Source organism: Labrus bergylta, chromosome 8, assembly GCF_963930695.1.
Source record: "Labrus bergylta chromosome 8, fLabBer1.1, whole genome shotgun sequence".
NCBI lineage: Eukaryota > Metazoa > Chordata > Actinopteri > Labriformes > Labridae > Labrus > Labrus bergylta.
The window spans coordinates 31053743-31081694 of record NC_089202.1 but is presented as its reverse complement, the minus strand read 5'-3'; the positions used below and the strand labels follow the sequence as shown (position 1 = coordinate 31081694).

Here is a 27952-nt window from a genome sequence, read left to right as displayed (position 1 = left end):
TGAATGTTTCTCTCTTCACTCTGAGCGTCATGTGATCACTCAAACATCTGAATGTTTCTCTCTTCACTCTGAGCGTCATGTGATCACTCAAACATCTGAATGTTTCTCTCTTCACTCTGAGTTTCTCCTCCAGCCTCCTCGTATTTATTCTGCAGAAAGTCAGAGTGAGCTGATGTGAGAACACAGCAGGATATAATCAGGAGAATTCACCTGGAGCCAGTGGGAGGAGCCAGTGGGAGGGGGTGGTGACCTTTAATCACCTGTGATCACTGCACGACCATAGACTGTCTGCACGCCACCTCTACCATCTCCATGCTCTAATCAACCTGCTGCTGCATGTTTCCTGTTCTCCAGGATGTTCTTCTCCTCTCTTTAGTTCACTTTGAGATGTGAACAAAGCCAAAAGCAGCTTTCACACATGCATCTGCCCCTGATATCTTTCAGAGTTTTTATTCACACCTCGGCTCACCCTGAATTCCAAAATTACTTCTAGGGAGGCTGGCAGGAAAATTCAGGGTTAAGTCAGAGTGAAAAGTTCAAACATGCAGCTCAGGTTTTGTGCACGTATGAAAACTCCTCAAGTGGGTTTGGTACGCGCGTTAACACTCTCCTCTTCTTGAACATGTGGGAGTTTTTAAGAGCTTTTTTAAGGGGGGAAAAAGATGAGAAAAATCTGAATTTAAAGATCTTCATAAGTGGTGTCTGAAAGCTTCTAACAGTCTGAACTGAGCTGTGTTAACACCTCCATGATAAGATGCTTATTGCCATGCAGGAGGATGATGATTGCTTCCTCCTGGCATGAGAGGAAGGAGGCGGCAGAGGAAGCTGACAGCATCCTGGCAGCGTTTAAAGACAGCAGGAAACAAAAAAGAAGGACGGCAGCTCTGTGAGAATAAAAACCACCACAGGGTTTAAAAACAGAACAAAGCTTCTCTTCACCTTCACTCACGATGAAAAGGAGAAAACTGTCACCACTCTGTCAGCTCATTTTTCACGCCACTATGAAGAGCTATTTTAAAACAAGTCATCGTTGAAGATTAAGATCTACTTTTACTTCTCGTGGAGATGTCGTTCAGGCGTGTCAGATGATACAATCTCTGTTATGTAATGATCTGTAGAAGGGGTGTGGCCACATGAAGCCCCCCCTCAACCCTCAACGCCGCCCACAGGTCGTTTTCAAATATCAACTAATGTAGAACGTGTTTCCAAGGACCGGCTTCACTGGGAGGAGATCATGCATCATGTGGTCCCACACGAGGGGCGGCTGTTTGCCCCGTGTGACCTGTAGGGAACAAAGATGCTTTCCACCTCCTCCAGTCCAACTCTCCAACACTCTGCTGACTGCCGGATAGTGAGAGGCGGATGCTTTTCATTTCTATGATAATCTTTGATGACTGGTGTTTAGTGCTTTGCGAGGTTTATAATCGGCTGCAGTCGTTTCTGTAAATCTCTTTTAGCATTACTAAATCCATTTGAAAATTTAAATAATATATACTTAAATATCCAATAAATGCTCCGTTCACTGCAATTAAAAAAGTTAATAACATTTTTCTTCAGCAAATTCAATTAAGCATTAAGGCCCCGTGTCCACCTAGTGTTGTTTCTGGGCAGAGAAGCGCCGGCGGTGCGATCGGGAGCGTCTGCATGAAGCGTTTGTGAGCTGAGAAGAAAAGCATTGCACATCAGTCCGTCCTGTCGCTATGACAACAGTCTGTTGACAACGGGCCGCCGTTACTTTTTACTGTTTCTTTCCCGATCAGAGGATGTGGGTACAAGACAGGATCTGTAGGAGACCAAACTACGGGGAATATTGTACATTTGGAAAAGAGGACCAGGGACGTCAGCAGCGCCTTCCTGAAAAGTTTGAAGATTTTCAACTTGAGCGCTCAGAGCAGATTTTTCTCCGGGCAGCCGCCTGCTGACAAACGCTCTCTCCTCATCTATCGCTCAGTATCAACAGATGTTTGTTCAACACGAGTCTGGTTCTGTACCAGGTTTCTGCCTCAAAGGAAGTTTTTCTTGCAACTGTAACTTTGTATAAAAAAAAGACGCTGGGTGCTGTGCTTTTTCTCCAGGCGGCCCTCTGCTGCAGGAAACGCTCTATCCTCATTGAAAAAATGTTAAAAAACACTTTGTGGACATGGGGTCAAACACTGGAGTTTAAAATATGAACCTTGGTTTCATAAATGGTGATGAAAGCGACGTATCTGTTCCTGTGGTTGAATTATAAGTCAACCTAACTGTCTCCTTAAGAGTGTCCTACGAGAGAATTGAATCAATGTGGCCCTCTCTGTGGCCGAAGTCGCCCATCCCTGATCGTTAGTATCAACAAGTACAGAAGCTTTAAAAAAAACAAACAAAGATGCGTGAGAGAGGAATGAATCCATCACTGTCTACACTGCACAAACACGCTGGCTACTTTGACTATGTTTCTGCAGGAGTTTGCATGCAGCTGATCACTGAAAACAAGAAATAAGCCATTACAGGGACTTCTACTTTTTGTCTCTCTGGTACCCAAACAGTGTCGATGTTGTTTGAGCTCACAGTTTCAGGACTTTCTGCAAAATGCAACAACCCCAGAATCATTTGCAAGCTTTTTAGAAAATGTCAGCCTTATTGGAAAACTCCTTCACGGTTCAACACTTGCTGCCCTTTTCCACATTATAAAATCAATTGCAAATCAGCACCAGCTTGTAAGGAGGAGCTCAGGTCGAATCCAACCAAGACCTCGACAAACTCGTAAAAGCCTGCAGGGTTTTGTTTTCCCTATCGGGCGTTGCTCGCTCTTAAAGAAAGTTTAACAAATTCAAGTTAAAGCAGGAACGATGAATAACTCCCTAAACTCAGTCAGGGTGCAAACATGCCCAAAAAGTTTTGTTTTTAAACCATTTGCTTTCCTGTTATTTTCAGAGCTATGTTGTCTGCAAGACCTAGTTAGCTTCAGTTTGCTTACAGTTATTTTATTATTAAAGGTGACATATCCTCCTCCTCTTCTTCAGTGTAAATAAGTGTCAGAGCTCCTCAAAACATGTGTGTGAAGTTTCTTGTTCTAAATCCACTCTGATCCTGTATTTGATCATGTCTATAAACCCCTCTATTTCAGCCCTGCTCAGAACAGGCTGTTTCTGTGTCTGTACCTTTAAATATGTAAATGAGCTGTGTCTGACCACACCCCCTCTGTGGAAAGGCTCGAGTGTACTCGGTGCTTTCTCGCTCCATGTCCTATTGTTTACGGTGAGAAGGCAGACTCAGAGGGCAGAACAAACACCTAGCTGTGGGAGTGTCACCCACCTGGGGGAGGGGCTACTGCCCTTTGTGATGTCATGAAGGGAAAATCTCCAAACAGCCTATTTGAGCACACATTTACTGAAAAGTGGAGCAGGCAGAAGACAGAGAGGATGGACTTTTCTCATCATTGGGGGGTTTGTAGACGGACTAGAGACACATGTTAGAGTTAGAGGAACATGGAGAAGTGGATTTTATATAATATGTGACTTAGGGGCGCTGGTGGTCTAGTGGTTAGTGCGCACACCCCTTGTACAGAGGCTTATGTCTGTGTATCAGGCGGCCTTTGTTAGCCCTTGGCTCCTTTCCCACATGTAGTGTCCCACTCTCTCTCTCCCTGATTTCTGGCTCACAGTCCAGACTCTCAGATAAAGGCACAAAAAGCCCCTGACCAAAAGTTCAGATTTCATGAAAGAAACAGTCGGATTAGTGCGTCCAGTCAAAGACGTAATCTGCAGGATTTTAACCTCCTCCGCTATTTAAGCACACAAGTAGAGGAACTTATGATAAAAGATAAGTGGGCTTCAAATTGGATGTTCAAAAGTATTATCCCTGGACTGTAGGGATTAATGGAGGGTTGAAGAGTAGAAATCAATGTTTGTCTTTCCCTCACTAACCCGACCAGAGACCCTCCTCCTCCTGCTGTCTGAGAAACTGTGAGAATAAACATGTTCTCCTCTCTCCTGTGGACACAGAGCAGAATACATTCCAGGTATTTCCCATCTACTTCCAATGTTTTTACAGCCACAGCCCGAAGAAGAGAAACTCTTAACAGAACGGTCAGCGGTTTAACGGACGGCCGAACCAACCGCAGCCCAAACATTCAGGCGGTCAGAAGGTGATGGCCATTTTTCAGCCAGCAGCTAAATGTGATAGATAAACAAACTGAGTCAGCGGCGTTTAAACCCCAGCAGAGAAATAGTTCAGGGGAGACAGTTAGGATGGACGAGCCTGTTTCAAAGAGATCTATTATTCTCCCTTTGACCATTAATGAGTCTGGTACACCTGTTGATCAGCTCAAAAACATCCTTATTGATCTGATACTGGGGTCAGGAAAATCAGTGAAGCGCTATACTTCAGCTTCTGTCTCTTTAAGGCCCGCCTCCCCACCTGCCCACCCTCCTCTGATTGGCCAGCTCTGAAATTTGAGTGAGCTTCCAGGTGGGCGTGTCCTACGACTTTGCTCTGATACGTCGGCAGAACCTAACGTCAGGTTTTGGCCCAAAAAATGTTGCAGAAGTTTAGATCGTAACATTATTTGTACGTATTTAAATATGGATGACTAACAACTTACATTGGCAAAGATTTTTCTCACTTACTGTTTTTTTTTTTTTTCGTTTGATAAAACGTCTCAAAATTGAATGTGTTTAAAATTGCATTCATTTGCAAACGCAGGTCAAAGACATATTTGACACAGAGGATAAAAGCTCTGACCGCGAGAGGCGTGTTCAGACACTGGAACTGTGAATTTCAGATATGAAAAAGAGGTCGAGGGGCGGTCCAGACATAATACCATCAAGATTGTTGGGCTTCCTGCAGGGTGAAGAGGTAGTTCAAATTGAACACGAGTCGATTCCGTGACTGTTAAAGCAAGTTAACATTAAAGTGTCTGAAAAGAAAAGCCGTCTGTGAGTCAGCTGTGCAGCTGAGATTTCTGAGACTGTCAACTAGATCAGGTCTGAAACAAAGCGTAGCACTAAGAAATAGGCCAAAGACATATTTTTGTAATTAGATGGAAAAGCAGACAATGAAGTGTTTTCTATTCTAAATTTGAATCGGAGAATTCTGGCTTTGTTTGTTTTTTAAACTCAAACTGATAAAACGATTGTCCAAAAAGTTGTCCAATAATTCACATGAATGACACTTTTCAAATGATTTCATTATAGTTACCTTTGATCAGGCGAAGAGCAGAAGAAGAAAAACTGTTCCTCCTGTCTGATCTGTCATCCTCCTCCATTCAGCTCCTTTAAGCTCCACACAGACAATAAGCCGGTCATTGACTCAGTTAGCAGTTAGCATTAGCTTAAATACAGGTAAAACTTGAGAACCGACTGTTGTCTCTGTGCAGACGTCCTGCATACGCTTTCACTCCTTTGTTAACCAAATGTAAACAAAACCAGCATCTCTGCCCTGCTCTCCAGCCGCTGTCCCTTTGAGCAAACGCGCCGTCCTCTTCAGCTTCACTCAGTTTTTCTAACTGAAGAGTGACGACTGGAGAGAGCTTTGTGAGTAGAGGTGAGAGGCTGAAAGGATTGTTTCTAATTAAGACGGGCTGCAGATTACACCTCCACCTGCAGGGCCGGACTCCTGCTCCGACCCCTTCAGGACGGGGGGGGGGGGGGGATTAGAGACTGATGGGTAGATACTTTATCGATCCCGAGGGAGGGTGGGCATCAGGAGCAGCTTAGGAAACGCACGACATGAAACATCTGTTACATCCATGTCAGCCCCATGTTTACACAGACAAATATTTAAATTATACACCTGCAAAAAATGTAAATTAAACACCTAAACTATGGCCGGAATCTTTGGGTGTCTCACGATTCAATTCAGAATCAATTTTCGATTAAAAAACGATTCAGGATTCATTGATCCATGGATTCAAAGTCTAGTTTTGAATTAGTCCAGACTTCAGGACCTTCTCCAGCCATCTGTGAAGCTGGCTGAATTTCTTGTTGCTCTATTTGGCGTTCTACTGAGTTAAAGAGCTAGCTTTAGCACTTAGCAGGGAGTGACTGATTAGTAAAACATTTTTAGTTAATTGTTTGTCGTTGGTCTGACAGATGTGTAGATTGTGGCTGCTGTGTAGGTTGGATATTGAAATGGTTTAAATGTTCGTCATCAAATGATATGACGAGAGTTATATGTACACACAGCTGTTGTGTACACAATCGTACGTTTAAGTATACATCTCATGCATGGCACTGGGCCCGCGGTCGACTCTCTAAGGAAGGTGAGGTCTTTTTTTTCTGTTCAGACGGACATCCTAACTTCCACCAGATACGCATTCGGTCCGTCTCTGCTGCGGGGTTTTCTGTCGCGATTGAAATCAATAATTACCTCTGGAATTGTTTTGTCACGGCACTCCAGCTGTGCTGGTGGGTGTTAACCGACGAGGATGCACGGTTCTGGGTAAGAGTCATGCTGCAAGTGAAAAGCTAAAAATACATCCTATACATTAATATATTAAATTGTATTAAAATATAAACCACGAGTTGGGAGGGTTGCATAAAGTAAAACTTTAGATTTTTTCAAACCATACTCCATTTTTTGCTTTTTATTCTGTTAGATGCTGCAGATCTTTTCTCCTTTTTCAGGCTGCTGATGTTTTTGTACAACTTGTGAACTTCTCCCACTCAGCTCAAAAAGCTTTGGCATCTGTGTACCAGAGGCACTCAAGCCAAGGTCAAACTGATTTTCCCTTTTCTAACATTACAAATGACTTGACAACAAACACTGAACATCGGGTTTGTTTTCCTGCCCGTCCCTTCAAATTCAGCCTCATTTGACTGCCTATACTCTGCGACAGGCAAAACAGAAACAAACAAACAAACAAACAGGCTCCTCATCACAGTGGACACGAGGCTTCAGTCTAACTGCCTTCCTCTCGTCCTCATTACATCAACCTGCAGCCTTTATCAGCGCTTCCCAGCAGCTCCAGTTATATTCTGGTCAAACTCTATTAACGGGTTTTGGAGTCAGAGCGGGCCGTGTGCCAGATCCCTGCAGGGACGCTCATTTTTCTCAAGAGCTGCACTCAGACACTCAACATCAATCTCATATAGAAGAGCCTGAGAGCGAGAGGAGAGCTGCACCAGACCAGGACCTGAACTTTAAACCAGGATCTACACACACCCACTCACCATGGTTTTATGGCCTTTAATAGACTTTTATGAACTCTGCACACAAGACACAGATGAGGTTTCAACATTCTGACATTAGACTTCAGCCACTCAGTACTCAGCAGTTAATGTCATTTTAAAAACACTTGGTAGTGAAAACCCAGATTTGTATATAAATCAGCCCACCCTGACCAGTTTGAGTCCAATTGAGGTGTAAATGCATGAATACATCAAAACGAGTGAGAGTGACATTAGTGAAATATTGCATCTTTGCCTCTGACTTTGAATTTTGTTTAGAACTCTCTGATTTCCTGCAATGACCCCCTTCACTGGGAGGAAATCATGCAGCATGCGGTCCCGCAGCACAAGAGGGGCGGCTTTTTGCCCCATGTGACCCGTAGTGAACAAAGGTGCGCTCCACCGCCTCCAGTCCGACTCTCCAACACACTGGTGTCAGATGCTATGAAAACAAAGCCAGCTGATTATGCACACTGGTCCACATCTGGACAGCGAGGGCTACTGCAGGTAGCATGTGGTTAATGACAGGGTGTGGTGGTGGACTCCCCTCAGTGACTCATCTGTCAAAATGACGGTCAGGTATTTTCCTCATTCTTCCAAAAAAAAAAAATCAGTTGAAGACGTTAAATATTTGGTTAAGGGCGACCTTTGTGCAGACAGAAGCATCGTACAGTTTGTTAATCCTGACAACAGGAAGCTAAAGTAAACCAGGGCGGTTAGACCGGTTCTGCAGGACTCACACAGAACACATTCTTCACATTACACATTCTCTCTCTCTCCTACTGTGATATGAAATTTAAAAACGCCTTCGTCTTCTGGGCTGTGGCCTAAACAAGCGGATAAATGGCTCTCTGACATCTAAGCATGACATCCATAACTCTAATAAAATACAGGAAAGACTTTTCTATTGTTACAAATAATTTCCCGTTTCAGAAACCTGTTTTTAAAGTCATATAAAAGTGACATAAAAGTTCACCATCAGGTCGCCACACAGTCACTCCCAAACGACACACTGACTCAGCATCTGAGATTCCTGGCTGACGGGAGGAACCAGGTGAGTGGTGAGGGGTGAGCCTGGAGGGTTACAGCACCCTCTGATCCAACGAGCAGACGTCAGAGCAGACCTGCAGGGCCACATTATGTGACAGCAGCTCGTTATTACACACCAAAAGAAAGACACACGCTCGCTCACAGGAAAGGGTGGAGCTTTTCATAATGTACTCTAAAAAAAAACTTTGATTTGCATCCAATTAAAAGAACCACAAGACAAATACTCAAAGCCAACAGAGAGGAGATTTGTAGAAAGTGAGCGGGAGAAATGAGAAGAAGGAGTACAAAAACAAAGTCATCACACACTTCTGATGGACCTATCCAAAGAGAACGCAGACCCTCTGCTCCTCCTCATCTTCCAGGTTATCCCCCCTTTCTAAACCCTCACCATGACAACCGTATGTCAAGGAGGACTTCACACCTACTAGGAGCTCGGTGTAAGATTTAATGCTGACACTGGAATTACCTCAGCGGGTGCAACACCTGACATTTTCTGCTGTAACCCGGTGCTGATTAAAACGCAGCTAGGACATGAACATGACTTGATTTAAAGCGGTCATGAGCTGGATGATGATGTAATCCTTTCTTCTCTAATCGGATGAAGGCCTCAGAGAGAAACTGGACCGAAGGAAAAGCAGGACAGACACCACAACATCATTTATAGTTCTTTAAAGACAGAGTCAGCAGCTTTCTCCTTCAAAATAAAATACAGACTTCTCCTTCAAAATAAAATACAGACTTCTCCTTCAAAATAAAATACAGTCTTCTCCTAAAGTGAAGCTGCTCCATTGTCCCTTCTGGGCCTCCGTACATGTGTGGTGGTGACTGTGTCTGCAGAGACTCTGTCCTCTCACTGGATTTTACTGTTCTGCTTTGTGACGGTTGACTCGGGACGTTTCTGGGGGCGGAGCTGGTGTGTTTCCTCCAGCCAATGACAGCGCAGCAGGTGAGTTTAGGAGTGGATACAGTTCAGTGATTGGACGAGATTCAAAGAGTTTCAAAGAAAATATAATGAGAGTGAGGAGAATCACCAAGTGGATAAAGATCGTTCTAAAACGAGGGTGAACCTTGTGTTGTCTTTTACCCGTGGACGTGGAGTTGATCTACTTCCTGTTGGACAGGAAGGTGACAAACACCGGCGGTTAGCTTGTGCTAGCATGCGTTAGCTAGCAGTGTAGCTACAAGCAGTAAACGTACACACTACGTCCTGCAGGGGGCGGGGCTTCTGGAGGAGGAGGGGCCCAGTTAGAATGTTGTGTTTACAAACTACAACGACCATTTCTACCATCTCTGCCTTGAAGTAAGAAGAAAACAATCTGACTAAAGACAGAAGAAACATCTCAATGACACAACGGTCACGTTCACTAAAGCGTTCCTGAGCGTCTCCTCTTTGCAGCAAAACAAAAATCCCCCAAATGAAACATGACGTCATGCAGAGACTTCAAGGTTTAATAAATGACTGCGGAGAGAGGAAGTCTGTCATGAGTAGAGTTAAAGGAGTTTTTTTCATGAATGAAGCTTCTGATGAACAATAGTCTCATCACACTGTCTTTAAATGTAATAACAATACACACAGATGAAACTGTTCTCAGGGTGGGAATGCCTCGTGTGCGTTAGGGGAAACTCCTCAGACGCTGTAATAACGGGTTTGAGAAGAGCAGACGCAGTTCTCTAAAAAAAGCAGTGGCACAACAAATAGCAGCGCTGTACAAGAAGGAGTACTAGTAGTCTGAATAGCAGGATGAGGAAGTTTTCATTGTGAACCTAGCTGTTGTAAAAGTGAATCAGACTGCATCGTATCAGAACAAAGGAGCAGGAAGCGAGGGGTGTTCAGTTACTGTTTAAATGAAACGCAGCTTTATGTCGATGAAGCTCAACTAGTTCTCAGTACGGCTCATTTGAACCTTGTGAACGGGTGAAATGTTTAGTTGCACTACTGTAGCATCTGTGACAAAGACAGGAACATATTTTCTTCATCCCCAGGAGGATATTTGCAAATGTAAAGCACAACTCAAACTTTTGACTGAACGACTAGTGCAAACAAACAGTTTGAAAACGAGGATGTTAGGATGGAAGCTGGGATGTAAACTTTGCAAAAGGAGTCTCAAAACGATCACAAAGTACAAAACTAAGTGATGGAGGAGTGGAGCGTGAGGCGGTGCAGCCTGACTGTCAGCTCAAGCCCTTTGAGCAACACACTTCTAGTGTTGCGTTGTCACTTCTTCTTCTACTGTCTAAAGCCAGCGTACACTGCACGATTGTGGAACAGTCAGAGAGGAATGTCAGCTCACACTGAAGGACTGAATCGTTTACGAGCTCATGATTTATGTGCTCACACTGTTCGACCTGAGAGCTCACACTGTACTGAGTTAAATCAGGACGGAGCATTCACAAATTGTCAATAAAAAAAAACTCCCACAGACGGGGTTGATTTCAGTCTCATATGGACACAGGCAAACAAATGTTACTTTCCCGGTTTGAAGTTTTTATGCATATTGCACGTAAACATTTTATCCAGAGTTCAGAAACCGTAATAAGCCCTTAACCTAGTTGTGAGAAACTTGATTTTACTACCTGGAGAACTCTGATTAACTCGGGGACACTGTGGCATGTTTACGCCTTACCCCGGTTTCTGACAGCTGCCAACTATCTTCACCTGCAGCCTCAACCAAAGCGACGTATCAGCAAGACAAACATGGCGGCTGCAACGGGAGCGTCTTACTGCTGGAGCTCTCTTCTCCCGTTGTTGAAAAGAGGAGGATGCTGTGCTAAACCTGCAGTTAGCAACGGTGGGATAATTTCTCTTAGATTTCTAAAGTGCGGAAAAATAAACATCTCAGACGTCTGTACAAATAAGACGCAGTAATCAGAAAGCAGGATACAAGTATTTATCATGTTTCAGGGATTTGAATTATCAGGTTTCTCTAAGTGCATGTAGACGCTATATCCTGAATATGATCAGAACCAGGAGAAGACCGGGATGCTCAAGTCCATGTTAGCACACTCAGTGTGTCTTACAAACAGGCAGAGAGCAGAGGAGGGGACTCGGTCTAAACTGCACAAAAGAAACTGGCAATGTTTGTCTTGTGCAATATAGAAAGTGTGCATTTTTATGCAATAACTCGTATCTAGATGGACTTAAGTGTTCGTTGTTGCCGTGGTGTGGAAATTGTGATAATGGAAACAGGTAGTGAGTCAGCAGTTCCCAGTTCAGTCAGAAGAACAGAGGAACCTTTACAACATCTTTTGAGACGTTTGAAGCAGAGGTCAAAAAGCTACAGCAGCACTTGTATGCTGATGAACATGTGGCTTAAACCAGAAAGGGTTCTGCTTCCCCATCCCCCATCCCCCATCCCCCATCCCAACCCTTTAACTGATAAACAAACTTAAATCTTAAATCGAATAAAGTTTAATGGAAGGGTCCAGAAGGATTGCAGGGCAGCACTGAGCGGATGCTGCCAAACAGACTAACAGACTGCTGTGGAGAACACACACACACACACACACACACACACACACACACACACACACACACACACACACACACACACACACACACACACACACACACACACACACACACACACACACACACACACACACACACACACACACACACACACACACACACACACACACACACACACACACACACACACACACGAGGAGTAAACCTCGTGTTAGCGTTGATAAACAGAAGAAATAAAAACCTACAATTATCTTCTTCACACTGAACTCTGCAGACTCTCTCAGCGCTGACTCACACACACATCACACACACATCACACACACATCACACACACATCACACACTCATATTATAATGATCATCATCATCCGGAGTCCTCTCACTGTCGTTAGCTCGTTACACAACACTCACAGACTCCTCCTGCTAATGGCTCTGACCTCCGCGGTGATAAAGAGAGACGTTCATCTTCAGAGGTTATTAAATGGATTCATGCATTAATTATTGAGCACGCTGAATGTCAAAATAATAAAAACAGAAGCACATAGAATGCTAAGTCATGAATCAAAGTGTCGTTAGCATACACAACAAACAGATATTAAGTTTCACATTAATTATGTATCTGTAGCACTTTGAGCTGCACGATACGTTCACTGTTAGAAACAACAAATAGAGACGATATAAACAGATACTGTAGTCGACTGATCTGTTGATGTTCAGTACCAACATGGTGCCACTCAGTGTTTGAAGAATTTAACTTCACCTTTTTATGTCCAATAGTTTTCAACGACTTCATTTACATGCACATCATTTTCCTATTAAGGTCCATATTCTGAAAAAAATGTTTACATGCTCTACAGAGTGCTGAGCTACTGGAATATTCTGATTTACATGTTAATCAGCATATTCAGAATAAACCGTCGTAGTAGTAGTAGTAGTAGTAGTAGTAGTAGTAGCGGCAGCGGCAGCGGCAGCGGTAGCGGTAGCGGTAGCAGTAGCAGTAGTAGTAGCAGTAGTAGTAGTAGTAGTAGTAGCAGTAGTAGTAGTAGCAGTAGTAGTAGCAGTAGTAGTAGTAGTAGTAGTAGCAGTAGTAGTAGCAGTAGTAGTAGTAGTAGTAGCAGTAGTAGTAGTAGCAGTAGTAGTAGTAGCAGTAGTAGTAGCAGTAGTAGTAGTAGCAGTAGTAGTAGCAGTAGTAGCAGTAGCAGTAGTAGTAGCAGTAGTAGTAGTAGCAGTAGTAGTAGTAGTAGCAGTAGTAGTAGTAGCAGTAGTAGTAGTAGCAGTAGTAGTAGCAGTAGTAGCAGTAGCAGTAGTAGTAGCAGTAGTAGTAGTAGCAGTAGTAGTAGTAGTAGCAGTAGTAGTAGTAGCAGTAGTAGTAGTAGCAGTAGTAGTAGCAGTAGTAGTAGTAGCAGTAGTAGTAGTAGCAGTAGCAGTAGCAGTAGCAGTAGCAGTAGTAGCAGTAGCAGTAGTGAAGAAGCATATTCTGACTAACTAAGGTTCGGGTTCGGGTTATGACCCAGTGTTCAGGTTGATACAGACAGATGTCAGGGGGCTTATTCAGATTTTTAATAATAATCAGAAAATGAGCTTAATCGGGTTATGACAATTGGAATCAGGTGTTTACATGACTCATACGCCATCAGAATATTGTCATTGTTCGGGTTAATACAGGAATATGGTCTGCATGTAAACATAGTCAGGGAGGAAAGAGCGTCCGCAGAAGCAGACGGCCGCCCGGAGAAAAACAGCAGTGACCAGAGCGTCTGCCTTTTGTGTGCAGCCGCTCCAAACGCTTCAAGTTCAAAATCTTAAATCGTTTCAGAAAGGCGCTCTTTTCCCAATGAGAAAGCTCCTACGCTTCGTGTCTTGTATCCACATCCTCCTCGTGCTCTGGGGTAAAAAACGATCTCATAAAACATTCAGTAAAAAGTAACGGAGCCGTGTTGCTCACACAGCGGCCGTTAACAGACTGTTGTCATGGAGACGGGACGGACGTGCAGGACTTTTTTTTTTCTCGGCTCACAAACGCTTCATGCTAGCCCTCCTGAGAGCAAACGCTAGGTGGACACGGGGACTAAGACTTCTACTTTTGTTGGCATCTAATTCAACCGGTATCGGTATTAGAGCCTGACCGATTAATCGGCACAACAAGTGACTGTGTCAGCTAATTTATGTGGCAATATAATTGGATTTATTCATCAGTCAAATAGTATTTCATTTGAGTTTCATTGTTTTACACTAGCAGTTCTCTGTCTCCAGCAGAGGGCGCTGTATGGATTACAACAAGCATCATTTGTCGCTGACAATGCGCACATAACGGCTGTGACGTCTAATCCATATCGGTCTGTTTTTGTCATGAACAGGAAGGTCCCCTCTAGTTGAAGAGAAAAGCTGCTCCCTGAATGATCCAATGAGCAGAACACTTGATGTTTTACAACAACATGATTCCAAAGACTTAAGAATCTCCCCTTGAGGAGCCATAACAAAGAGTATTACTGTAGAGAGGAGCTGAGTCGTCTCACATGCTTGCTGGGTAAACATCACGTCTGGGTGTGGTCAGCCGGTGTGAGACCTGACAGGACTCTGTTCCTCTTCCTCATGACCTCCAACATGAACAAGGCTTCATGAGAGAGAAACAGCTCCTTCTATCCCGCCGTATTAAAAAGGTTAAAGATGATGAAGCGAGTTAAGCTTCAGAACACTTCAGTTCTTCCTCTTTGATGACTTTAAGACATCTCAAAGTTATCCCTTCAGATTTACAGTCCCTGTTAGGGCTCTGCTGACTTTCTTATATCAAAGTGGGACCTCATCAGGTACGCTCTTCACCTCTCACAGCTGACGTCTTTAGATACAGGTCACCCCCGTCTTTTCTTTAAATCAAACGCTGAGCTCCTCCTCACCCTCTCTCTAAGGCTGAGCCACCCTTTGGAGGAAACTCATTTGATAGTGAAAAGAAAACAGGAGGAGATTTCAGAAAACATGATTACTACAATCCACTTAGCAGACGCTATTCTCCATCAGAGAGGAAGTACAACACGAGCAAGGATCTAGAAAAAAAAGCAAACAATGTCAGTAAGTGCAAGCAATCAGCGATCTGTGGAGGCGTGTGTGCAGGGAAAGATCGGCATAAAAAAAAGGCACAAGATTCTACAGGATATGGACTGAATATATCGAACCTATAAGACCTGATTTTATACATGGGTATTATTTCCTCATTTTTTTCATTTTCTTTCATCCATTAACCTGCTCTGTATTTAATTTTCTTTCTCTCCCCCTCCAAGGTGAAAGCTTCTTGTGTTCTTCATTTATTATTTAACTAATGTCACGTTACTTGAACATGAAAAAATCTTTGGAAGAGCTAAATTGTTAAATATACTGCGAGCATCATACCCCCTCTTTCTGCAAAGAAAGTGCTCCAATGTTTCTTGCAATTATTTTGCGATTATGTGTAATTACTAATGTGTGAAGAATGCTTTTCTTAAATAAAAAATATATTTTAAAAAATAAAAAAATGGCACACTGCTTTGTACGCCACAGGGGGCGCCACACACAAATACACAAACTTGATGTGATCAAGTTTAATGCACAGAAAAAAACTGCACATGGAGGATTTCATAAACAGCAGATAGTCTAACTCCCTGAGTGTGTCTGCAGGGAGCTGAGAGAACGTTCTGGGTGTTTCAGTCTGAACAAACTGAAGCTGCTGCGTTCGACCGCCGGAAATTCTATTCTGTGGTCACGTTCTCTCAACGAGTCCTGTGGTTGTGATCTCATTTCACCTTCTGCCGTCTTTGGATTGTGTTTCTAATCTGTGTGTCTGCAGAAGCTCTTCCACCTTAACTTGTCAATATTTGATGGACCTGTGGAGTTTCAGGGATTTTATCCCAGCGCCTTCAGTGATGCACAGTTTGTAGTACCGGCAGCTCGGTCTCTTCAGGGGGTTAACCGTTTCTGTTTAAATTCACCTCCAGCCTGATTCAATACCAAACAGGATATGCGAAACTCTAAAAAGGTAAATAAAACTCTTGTTGTATATTTAGTTTTCTCCGAGTTGTTGGAAGCAACAAACGACAGGCAGCACATCGTTTTCAGCTTCACTCTCTGAATGAACTCACGATGGTGGAGACCTATAGATCATTTAAGTCCCTTCAGTTCAGTTAATAATTAACTTCACCACATTTAAAGGATTGCCTGGTTAACCTCTGCGAGCTGATGGGAGAAAAAACAGCGAGCGTGTAAAACAACACACAGACCCATAAACTGCAGGGTCACAGCAGGTCCACAGTCCAGCTTCCTTTCCCCTTTCTGGGAATCTTTCCAAGAGTAAAAGTCAGTGGGTCACTCCTGTTCCACATGGCTGATTCATATTCTGATCAATATTTGAAATCGCCCTCCGCTTAGTTAGAGTCTATTGACGTTTTCAGGCTAAAGAGATCTGCAGCGTGCCGGTCCAACTATTTGAAGAACCTGGATCAGGCTCTGATTTTAACTGAAGTGTGTTGCTGAATAAATGTGACTGATGGCAGATACTAAACTTTATAGGATCATTATCAGCGCCTAAACGTCTTAATCTGACATCTCTTTTTTTTTTAAATCAGCTACTTGTTGGCAGAATACAGGACGTCTACCCTGAAGTGGACTTGAGCAGGTCACACCTCCATATTCACTGATGGTAGAGGCCGCTGAGTAAAGAGTCCATCAGTAATAACTCATCCATTCATACACAGATGGTAGAGGCCGCTGAGTTAAGAGTCCATCAGTATTAACTCATCCATTCACACACTGATGGTAGAGGCCGCTGAGTTAAGAGTCCATCAGTATTAACTCATCCATTCACACACTGATGGTAGAGGCCGCTGTAAGAGAGTCCATCAGTATTGACTCATCCATTCATACACATTCACACACTGATGGTAGAGGCTGCTGAGTAAAGAGTCCGTCAGTATTAACTCATCCATTCATACACATTCACACACTGATGGTAGAGGCTGCTGAGTAAAGAGTCCATCAGTATTAACTCATCCATTCATACACTGATGGTAGAGGCTGCTGAGTAAAGAGTCCATCAGTATTAACTCATCCATTCATACACTGATGGTAGAGGCCGCTGTAAGAGAGTCCATCAGTATTGACTCATCCATTCACACACTGATGGTAGAGGCCGCTGAGTAAAGAGTCCGTCAGTATTAACTCATCCATTCATACACATTCACACACTGATGGTAGAGGCTGCTGAGTAAAGAGTCCATTAGTATTAACTCATCCATTCATACACATTCACACACTGATGGTAGAGGCTGCTGAGTAAAGAGTCCATTAGTATTAACTCATCCATTCACACACATTCACACACTGATGGTAGAGGCTGCTGAGTAAAGAGTCCATTAGTATTAACTCATCCATTCATACACATTCACACACTGATGGTAGAGGCTGCTGAGTAAAGAGTCCATCAGTATTAACTCATCCATTCACACACTGATGGTAGAGGCTGCTGAGTAAAGAGTCCATCAGTATTAACTCATCCATTCACACACTGATGGTAGAGGCTGCTGTGTAAAGAGTCCGTCAGTATTAACTCATCCATTCACACACAGCTAAAGAAGCAGCAGGAGCAACTTGCCCAATGGGGGTCACCAATACAATTTGTGCAATTTAGACAAACGATCATAGCACTAACGTTGGTTGAATTCCTGTTTTTAGTAATCAATCTAACTCTTTCTGTCTTAAACATCGGCCACGTTTCTGTACCAGAACGTTCGACTGGAGCCCGACCGATTAAACGGTCAGCCGATAACATCAGCATATCGAGTAATTACTATCTCGGCTCATTTTTATTTTATTGCAGATATGCGCCAACATTTGTAGATTTATTCACCCAGTCAAATAGCTTTTAACTTGAGTATCGTTGTATTACACTAGCAGTTCTCTGTCACCAGCAGAGGGCGCTACATGCAGGGTGTCGAGCGGTGATACACCTACATGCTCAGTCAGGGATCAAACGTATAAATCTACATCTATCCTTACAGATCGAAGAAAGATATCGGCCAACATATCGGATGTTTTTTCTCCCTACTATCGATAAAAAAGTGGATCTGAGTCAGATGTGATCCGGACAGTCGGCTTGTCTGCAGGTTGTGAAACACATGAAGTTGAGTTGTTAGCATCGTTTAAATATCAGACTGTGAATCGAAGCATATTACATTATATTATACACACACACACACACACACACACACACACACACACACACACACACACACACAGAGAGACAGAGACAGACACACACACACACACACACACACACACACACACACACACACACACACAGAGACAGAGACACACACACACAGAGACAGAGACACACACACACACACACAGAGACAGAGACACACACACACAGAGACAGAGACACACACACACACACACAGAGACAGAGACAGAGACAGAGACAGACACACACACACAGAGACAGAGACACACACACACACACACACACACACACAGAGACAGAGACACACACACACACACACACACACACACACACACACACACACACACACACACACACACACACACACACACACACACACGTTAGCCTCGGTTAGCTTCGCAGCTAGCTCCACCCGGCTAGCTAACAGATAAAACACAACAAGCAGCGGACCATTAACCCTCCTCCCTCCTCAGCTCCTCTGTCCTCACCTCCTCCCTCCTCAGCTGTCCACGCCTCGTCCTGCCTTCATGTCAACACCCAGCAGAGACACCCACGGACACACCAGCTAACATTATGGTCCCCCCCCCCCCCCCCGGTGACAGCAGCAGGCTAACAGCGGGGTCACAGAGCTCCACTCCGGGACGTAAAGTCACCAAACACCCGCCGCTGCCTGCATCACATCGCGGGGGTCGAACTCCACAAGCTCCCCCGATCAAATAAAACCAGTTTGTGTGTAAATCAGAGAGATATTCAGACTGTAAGAGCGACAACAGGACGAGTGACACACTGTTAAACTTACCAACAGCTCCCGTTTCTTCAGCATCTTCCGTGAAATCCCAGCGCGGAGCCTTTTCCTCTGACAGAACAAAGTCCACCATGACAGGCTCACTGACGACACCGCGATCAGCGCTTCCGGTTAGAGTGTCAAAATAAAACCACTTTACGTACCCCAACGTGGGAGTGCACCGGAAATAATCCGTTCTCTTTACAATACAGTTATTTTGTATTCTGTTAATCCAAAGAAACTTTAAGAAATGTGACGGAAAGCACCTCTGTGACGATAAAGTGCCCACTTTACAGATATTAAAATAAAATATATACATTTATATTATTTACACTGATGTAGTGGTGATAGAAATGGGTAAAGTCTTATTTTTTTCACAAAATATATTTTATATTTAGTGTCCTGTCTAGCAGATGATAGACAGCCTCTGTTATAACCAGTGACATGTACGATGACTCTTGTATAATTAATTCACCTAAAAAATTGCCTTTTATTTATTTTCCTCACCTGTTTATAGGTTCTTGTTTAAATCTCACATATATTTTTATTCCTGCATGGGTTATGTACATTTCATGTATAAGTCTATTTTTAACTGCACAGTTTAAGTTTGATTCATCTAGGGGGATTCTTTAAATCTTTTTTCAGGTTAATATATATGTATGTGAGGGGGGGGGGGGGTTTGTGGTTAATTTGTAACAAATGTTTCATGTCTTTGTAACCTGCTACTGGAAGCATTGAATTTCCCTCGGGATCAATAAAGTATCTATCTATTTATCTATCTATCTATCTATCTATCTATCTATCTATCTATCTATCTTTAAACATTGACACTGAACTTGAGCTGCTGGATACAAGAGAGTTGGGATCATTAAGACATTCACATAAACCACAGAAGAAGAAGAAGAAGAAGAATAGGAGCAGATTTGGTCATTTAACTGGCTGAGACAGTGTGTTGCATTTTGAGTGAACTTTTCCTTATTCCTTATCAGTGTTGTGGGAAATGCGTTACAAAGCAATGCACAAGTGCACTCTACTATTTTGTTGTAACAAGTTATATAACACATTTGTTTTTACAAGTAATCAGTTATTATTTAGAAGTGGATATCCACTCTGGAGACTGGAACACAAGTGGGTATTCTCTGTATACCTCTGTTTACCCTGCACTACACCGCTGATTATTTCCCCCTTTGACTGAATTCATTTTTTTACCAACATCAGTCCTGATCATAAATACCAAATATTGTTTCATTTGATGGATTTTAACCCTGTAAATGTCAGTTTGTTTACCGAGTACCTGTGTTGTTGTTTTTATGGAGAAAACAATTGTTATTTAAAGTGTAAGATGAAAAAATAAAACACCAACAACCTCAAATCAAACTGTACGGAAATGACAATAAAACACTTTAGATTAAAAGATTATTTCCCACTTTGACTGAATACATTGTTTTTACCAACATTATGAATACCAAATATTTATTTTTCTGTGTGTTGGTGTAGTCAACGAATATAAATTTGAATACTGTAGAAAAGAAACGATAAAGGCTTTTATTTAAACTCAAGATGACAACCAGCATCCTCTTCTTGCACTTTTTAATGCATAATATTAAATCAATATAAACAACAGAAAAACAAAATAAAATAAGGCTGGACTCCGCTTCAAGAATAGGTTCGAGTTTAAGAATCATATTCATTATTTACCGTGTTTAAATCGTTTAATGCATAATTTCTATGCTTTTAATTTATTGATGAACCGTTTGACTTCCGGTCACGTTACCGCGTACTTCACGTAGCGTCACTACACACCGCGGCTCTCGCTGCCAGAAAGTTCCTTCGCTTAAAGCAAAGATCGTAAATAAGACAAGAGGATTACTCAACACGGAAGTGACACCGTGTGGTTTACGGTGAGCCAGAACGACCTCTGAAATGTTTTAATTAAGACTTAAATTACGTTAAATATGTTATATAACTGTAAGATTAATTGTGGTCGGTGGCCAGAGGGTTGAACTGATTACATCAAAATGAGTAACAACAGTTAAAGAAAATCATCAGCACTGAAACTGTAACAGCTTACATTTTATTTTAGCAGCTGAATTTGTGTCAAACCTGATTTCCTCAATCAGTGCAGAATGTTAAACTACATTTTCTAATAAAATAACGTTTGTGCTGACCACCCTTTATGATACACTAAATATTTTATTGTTGTAGGTATCTTTTGATTATTGACTGCTTTCTGAAAAGATGTCAATAATACGGAGCCCAGAAGGTGACAAGAATAGTTTTGTGCTGTTTTATAAATTGCATGTGAGTGTTTTAAAGGCTTGCACACCCGTCTTTATAAGAGTAAATTAAACTAATATACACCACATTTTCACAGCGGCCATGTTGCCATAACATCACGCTCGGGCTCAGCAGCCCAAATGTTGTTGTGTTTTCACTGTTATGCTTGTTCACTCATAATCCTGCCTGTTATGTCTCCGGATTTTCAGCATCCGATTGATGAACTTTCTCATCAATCAGAGGGCTTTGAAATGAAAACAGTTGCTTAGATTTGCGATGTTTACATGACTTAAACCTGAAGCAAAACAGTAAGACGCGATGACAACATTTGAAATGCGTTCTATTTGATTGGAAATTCTGAGTTGCCAGTCGGATACGTCATCAAAGTTTTCTGTTGACATGTTGACATGTTGTCATTTCCCTTTGGCACACAAATGTCACTTAGTGTGTTTTAATCGCCTGATATTAACTAACAAACCAAAGGTACTCCTGGAGGCAATCATGTTGCCAGCTCAACCGGAGCGCGGTCAACTCGGGCGTGACAGCGTTCCCATCTGCGACATCCGGAGTTCTGAGGAAAACGGAACGCACCATTAGGCTTCGCACCCTGAGCGTGACTTCACAACAACATGGCAGAAATGAATAAAACTTTCGTGCAAATTACTTAATTACTTTAATGAAGAAGCATGCACGAGTGACTGAAACGAGCGTGTCATTTATAAAAAGTGCTTTCATTAAAAAAAACACACATCCATGACCATGTCACCTCCCGGGCTCCGTATAATAATACTTTACAAAACAAAAAAGAAAAAAGTTTTTGTTTCAGCTATCGAGTGACCCATCCTGTTATAAACCATCTTTGCAGTAGCGGGAGTTGGCCGGCAGAGGGCACCAGCGAGCTATCTCCGTTTCCGGTTTGACCCGGATTCACAACAACATCTGGACCCCGCAGAGAGGCGAGCTGCGTGATTCAGACTGAACCGCTTGTTTATTCTTCACGCTGCGGGGTTGTTTGTTATCGGGGATTATCGGACGGTTATCGTGTTAGAGACACCGAGAGACGACGTGATGACGTTTACTCTGACGTTTGTGACCGTTAGTAGCCGTTAGCATCGCTAGCCTATCAACAACAACAACAACAACAACAACAACTCTCCTGTCAACAACTTCAACAGCTGGTAACAACTTGCACACAGTGTGGTTTAAATGTGTTTACGCTGTTTGTTCTCTGCACATAAAGTTAATGTTGTGTTTTAGCAGCTAATAGCTCCAGTTAGCATGCTAACAGCTAGCATCATGTGATCAGCAGCTCAAAGAAAGTTTTGTTCTCAACATGACTCAGGAAGAGAACAGGAAGAAAACAGGAAGAAAACCAGAAAGAAACCAGAAAGAAAAACAGAAAGAAAACCAGAAAGAAAACAGAAAGAAAACAGAAAGAAACCAGAAAGAAAACAGAAAGAAAACAGAAAGAAAAACAGAAAGAAACCAGAAAGAAAAACAGAAAGAAACCAGAAAGAAAACAGAAAGAAAACAGAAAGAAACCAGAAAGAAAAACAGAAAGAAAACAGAAAGAAACCAGAAAGAAAACAGAAAGAAAAACAGAAAGAAACCAGAAAGAAAACAGAAAGAAACCAGAAAGAAACCAGAAAGAAAACAGAAAGAAAACAGAAAGAAAACAGAAAGAAACCAGAAAGAAAAACAGAAAGAAAACAGAAAGAAAACAGAAAGAAAACAGAAAGAAACCAGAAAGAAAAACAGAAAGAAACCAGAAAGAAAACAGAAAGAAAACAGAAAGAAACCAGAAAGAAAACAGAAAGAAAACAGAAAGAAAACAGAAAGAAAAACAGAAAGAAACCAGAAAGAAAACAGAAAGAAAAACAGAAAGAAAACAGAAAGAAACCAGAAAGAAAACAGAAAGAAAACCAGAAAGAAAACAGAAAGAAACCAGAAAGAAAAACAGAAAGAAAACAGAAAGAAAACAGAAAGAAAAACAGAAAGAAACCAGAAAGAAAACCAGAAAGAAAACAGAAAGAAACCAGAAAGAAAACCAGAAAAAAACCAGAAAGAAACCAGAAAGAAAAACAGAAAGAAAACAGAAAGAAACCAGAAAGAAAACAGAAAGAAAAACAGAAAGAAAAACAGAAAGAAACCAGAAAGAAAACAGAAAGAAAAACAGAAAGAAAACAGAAAGAAACCAGAAAGAAAACAGAAAGAAAACCAGAAAGAAAACAGAAAGAAACCAGAAAGAAAAACAGAAAGAAAACAGAAAGAAAACAGAAAGAAAAACAGAAAGAAACCAGAAAGAAAACCAGAAAGAAAACAGAAAGAAACCAGAAAGAAAACCAGAAAAAAACCAGAAAGAAACCAGAAAGAAAAACAGAAAGAAAACAGAAAGAAACCAGAAAGAAAACAGAAAGAAAAACAGAAAGAAAAACAGAAAGAAACCAGAAAGAAAACCAGAAAGAAAAACAGAAAGAAAACAGAAAGAAAACAGAAAGAAAAACAGAAAGAAACCAGAAAGAAAAACAGAAAGAAAAACAGAAAGAAAAACAGAAAGAAACCAGAAAGAAAACAGAAAGAAACCAGAAAGAAAACCAGAAAAAAACCAGAAAGAAAAACAGAAAGAAACCAGAAAGAAAACCAGAAAGAAAACAGAAAGAAACCAGAAAGAAAACCAGAAAAAAACCAGAAAGAAAAACAGAAAGAAACCAGAAAGAAAACCAGAAAAAAACCAGAAAGAAAACAGAAAGAAAAACAGAAAGAAAAACAGAAAGAAACCAGAAAGAAAAACAGAAAGAAAACAGAAAGAAAACAGAAAGAAAAACAGAAAGAAACCAGAAAGAAAAACAGAAAGAAAAACAGAAAGAAAACAGAAAGAAAAACAGAAAGAAACCAGAAAGAAAAACAGAAAGAAAACAGAAAGAAACCAGAAAGAAAACCAGAAAGAAAACAGGAAGAAAAACAGAAAGAAAACAGAAAGAAAAACAGAAAGAAACCAGAAAGAAAAACAGAAAGAAACCAGAAAGAAACCAGAAAGAAAACCAGAAAGAAAACCGAAAGAAAACAGGAAGAAAAACAGAAAGAAAAACAGAAAGAAACCAGAAAGAAACCAGAAAGAAAACCAGAAAGAAAACAGAAAGAAAAACAGAAAGAAAAACAGAAAGAAACCAGAAAGAAAAACAGAAAGAAAACAGGAAGAAAAACAGAAAGAAAAACAGAAAGAAAACAGAAAGAAAAACAGAAAGAAAAACAGAAAGAAACCAGAAAGAAAAACAGAAAGAAAACAGAAAGAAAAACAGAAAGAAAACCAGAAAGAAAAACAGAAAGAAAACAGAAAGAAACCAGAAAGAAAAACAGAAAGAAACCAGAAAGAAACCAGAAAGAAAACCAGAAAGAAAAACAGAAAGAAAACAGAAAGAAACCAGAAAGAAAAACAGAAAGAAACCAGAAAGAAAACAGGAAGAAAACCAGAAAGAAACCAGAAAGAAACCAGAAAGAAAACCAGAAAGAAAACAGAAAGAAAAACAGAAAGAAAAACAGAAAGAAAACAGGAAGAAAAACAGAAAGAAACCAGAAAGAAAAACAGAAAGAAAACAGAAAGAAAACCAGAAAGAAAAACAGAAAGAAAACAGAAAGAAAAACAGAAATAAATCTAATTTAATCTAAATCTGCTTTATTGTGAGAGCTCACCTTCTCCCACATCTAAAACACAGAGGATATAAATGATAAAGATGTTAGAAGACTTTACAAACTCAGTGTTTTGTTAATTCAGTTCAGTGTAATGTTCAGTATATAAATATATATATATAGAAATAGTTCAGTATAATAAATGTGTTGAAATGTAATTTAAGAGCACTTTAGTTCCTTTTCTGTTTGTTCCATGTTTGGACCTCAAATCAACATCATGGTTAATTTAACCTTTGACCTCGATTACCATTAATGAAGGATTATTTTGTTTTTTCCTCATATTTCACTGACGAGGTCCGAACTGTAAATATGATCAAACTATTAAAGCTGGGATTTGTTTTCTAATGACAGAGTTTCATATCTGAGGAACTCTTTAGAGTTTATTTATTGAATATTTGGAACTGAAATCAAAGCATCGCTTGAAGTTAAGTTTTAAAGTAGAAATGAACTTGTCTAAAACAGTAAAAATAAATACCTCGTGTTTCTCACAGTCTTTCCTCAGTGTTTACATTTGACTTCTTTTTGTTCGGTGTCGTCTTCCCTAAAGACTGAATGTGTCCAAATGGGACGTTGACGTGTCGTCACGTGACTCTGCCCTGAAAATAATCCAAACAATCGACATCATCAAAAGGGACATTTTAATCCAACAACCCATGTGACACGTCTTTACATCACTTCCAGTTATTATTCATTTAATGGATTGTTTGATATGATCAGATACATTTTATCAAACGATTCACGTTATTGTCTCGTGGGAGAAAGTTGTCTTGGACTCAAAGTGCTGCAAACAATCAGCTTTAATAAATCTACAGAAGCATTAATACATAAAAACATTACAAACAACAATCCAGACGTAAACAGGAAAGCACAAACCAGCCCATCCATTATCTATACCGCTTTACCAGTTCATGGTCACAGTGGGGTCCTCTGGGCAAGAGGCGGGGTTACACCCTGGACTGTTCACCAGCCAATCACAGAGCTGACATATAAGACAGACAACCAGCCACACTCACATTCACACCTACAGACAATTTAGAGTCAGCAGTTAACCTAACGAGCATGTCTTTGGACTGTGGGAGGAAGACGGAGAACCAGGAGAGAACCCACACATGGAGAACATGCAGACTCCTCACAGAGAGACTCCTGAAGGACGGGGATTCAAACCAGGAACCTCCTCACAGAGAGACTCCTGAAGGACGGGGATTCAAACCAGGAACCTGCTCACAGAGAGACTCCTGAAGGACGGGGATTCAAACCAGGAACCTCCTCACAGAGAGACTCCTGAAGGACGGGGATTCAAACCAGGAACCTCCTCACAGAGAGACTCCTGAAGGACGGGGATTCAAACCAGGAACCTCCTCACAGAGAGACTCCTGAAGGACGGGGATTCAAACCAGGAACCTGCTCACAGAGAGACTCCTGAAGGACGAGGATTCAAACCAGGAACCTGCTCACAGAGAGACTCCTGAAGGACGGGGATTCAAACCAGGAACCTGCTCACAGAGAGACTCCTGAAGGACGGGGATTCAAACCAGGAACCTCCTCACAGAGAGACTCCTGAAGGACGGGGATTCAAACCAGGAACCTCCTCACAGAGAGACTCCTGAAGGACGGGGATTCAAACCAGGAACCTCCTCACAGAGAGACTCCTGAAGGACGGGGATTCAAACCAGGAACCTCCACACAGAGAGACTCCTGAAGGACGGGGATTCAAACCAGGAACCTCCTCACAGAGAGACTCCTGAAGGACGGAGATTCAAACCAGGAACCTCCTCGCTTGAGTGGCACATACCAGTGTAAACTAAAAAGGTTTCAAGGTTCAGAATATTCCAGAACTTTGTCAGTTCTGATAGTTTTTTAGATTTTTAAAAACACCTCTCTGCACGTTGTGTGTGATGGGATGACAGCGCTGTGTGTTACGTCACACCAGATGTTCTCAGAGGTGAAAGTAAAAACATCTGTGAGCACGTTTTAAAAGTTTGATCTTATCGACTTGTTCCCCACAGACGAGCGCTGAGGTGAGATGGGGAACCAGCTGGCGGGGATCGCCCCGTCTCAGATCCTCTCTGTGGACAGCTACTTCTCCGACATCCACGACCACGAGTACGACAAGAGCCTGGGCAGCACGCGCTTCTTCAAGGTGGCCCGAGCCAAACACCGAGAGGGTCTGGTGGTGGTCAAAGTGTTCGCCATCCAGGACCCGTCGCTGCCTCTGACCAGCTACAAACAGGAGCTGGAGGAGCTGAAGATCCGCCTGCACTCCTGCCAGAACTGCCTGCCCTTCCAGAAGACCTCCCTGAGCGAGAAGGCCGCCATCTTGTTCCGCCAGTACGTCCGGGACAACCTGTACGACCGCATCAGCACGCGGCCCTTCCTCAACAACGTGGAGAAACGCTGGCTCGCCTTCCAGATCCTCAACGCGGTCGACCAGGCGCACAGAGCCGGCGTCCGCCACGGCGACATCAAGACGGAGAACGTGATGGTGACCAGCTGGAACTGGGTGCTGCTCACCGACTTCGCCAGCTTCAAGCCCACCTACCTGCCCGAGGACAACCCCGCCGACTTCAACTACTTCTTCGACACGTCCCGGAGGAGGACGTGCTACATCGCTCCGGAGCGCTTTGTGGACGGGAGCATGTTCACGACGGAGAGCGACCAGAACACGCCGCTGGTCGATCTGACCAACAACAACCAGAGGGGCAGAGGCGAGCTCAGACAGGCCATGGACATCTTCTCTGCAGGTATGTCCACTCTGTGAGATGTAGAGCGGGGTCAAAGGTCGAGGTCGAAAAAGAGTGAACGCTGACAAAAGAGCAGGAGGGAAGATTAAGTCTGAAATCACTCACTACTTATTATTTAGTGAACACGTTTTGTGTTTGAATTCAGGTCGCTCAGATGAACTGTTAGAAAGAACATCATCTTCTTTAAGCAGTTACTCGTCATTGAAGGCTTTATATGTGATTTTTTGATCCAGCAGATGTTGCCCTTGAGCACCAGCATGAAACCAAAACAACTTGCGCTGCATTCTTGTGTTAGCATGCTAATGCTAGAGATCTTTATTCTGCTGGTATCTTCACACTGCATGTAAATTTACCTGAAATGAGCGTGATCTAGAAACACAGTTAAGCAGTGAGTACAGTATGTTATTCTTCTTTTCTCTAGTCCCTCAATTAAACAACTTTTATACACGAGGGGAGGAGTCAGCCGGCCGTCCTGGCGATGTAAACAAAGTGAAGATAGGACTCTGAAAACTGTGAAAACATCACAGACAGTGGGACTCGGGTGTTACACCCATTGTAGACAGTCATGACTCAGAGTTATTTTCAGGGGGGG

The 27952-nt window shown here is 42.2% G+C and overlaps 2 protein-coding genes across 2 annotated transcripts in view; one reads left to right on the top strand and one right to left on the bottom strand.

Moving 5' to 3' along the window:
- atp2c1 (ATPase secretory pathway Ca2+ transporting 1) overlaps window positions 1-18779 on the bottom strand; it is a 51464-nt gene extending 32685 nt beyond the window's left edge. Inside the window, 1 exon segment of the mRNA XM_065957576.1 lies at window positions 18671-18779. Coding sequence (XP_065813648.1) covers window positions 18671-18694 — 24 coding nt within the window. The 5' untranslated portion in view covers window positions 18695-18779.
- Window positions 18780-21857: 3078 nt separating this feature from the next.
- pik3r4 (phosphoinositide-3-kinase, regulatory subunit 4) overlaps window positions 21858-27952 on the top strand; it is a 21838-nt gene continuing 15743 nt past the window's right edge. Inside the window, exons 1-2 of the mRNA XM_065957575.1 lie at window positions 21858-22110; window positions 26626-27360. Of these exons, the coding sequence (XP_065813647.1) occupies window positions 26643-27360 (718 nt within the window). The 5' untranslated portion in view covers window positions 21858-22110; window positions 26626-26642. The remainder of the gene's footprint in view (window positions 22111-26625; window positions 27361-27952) is intronic.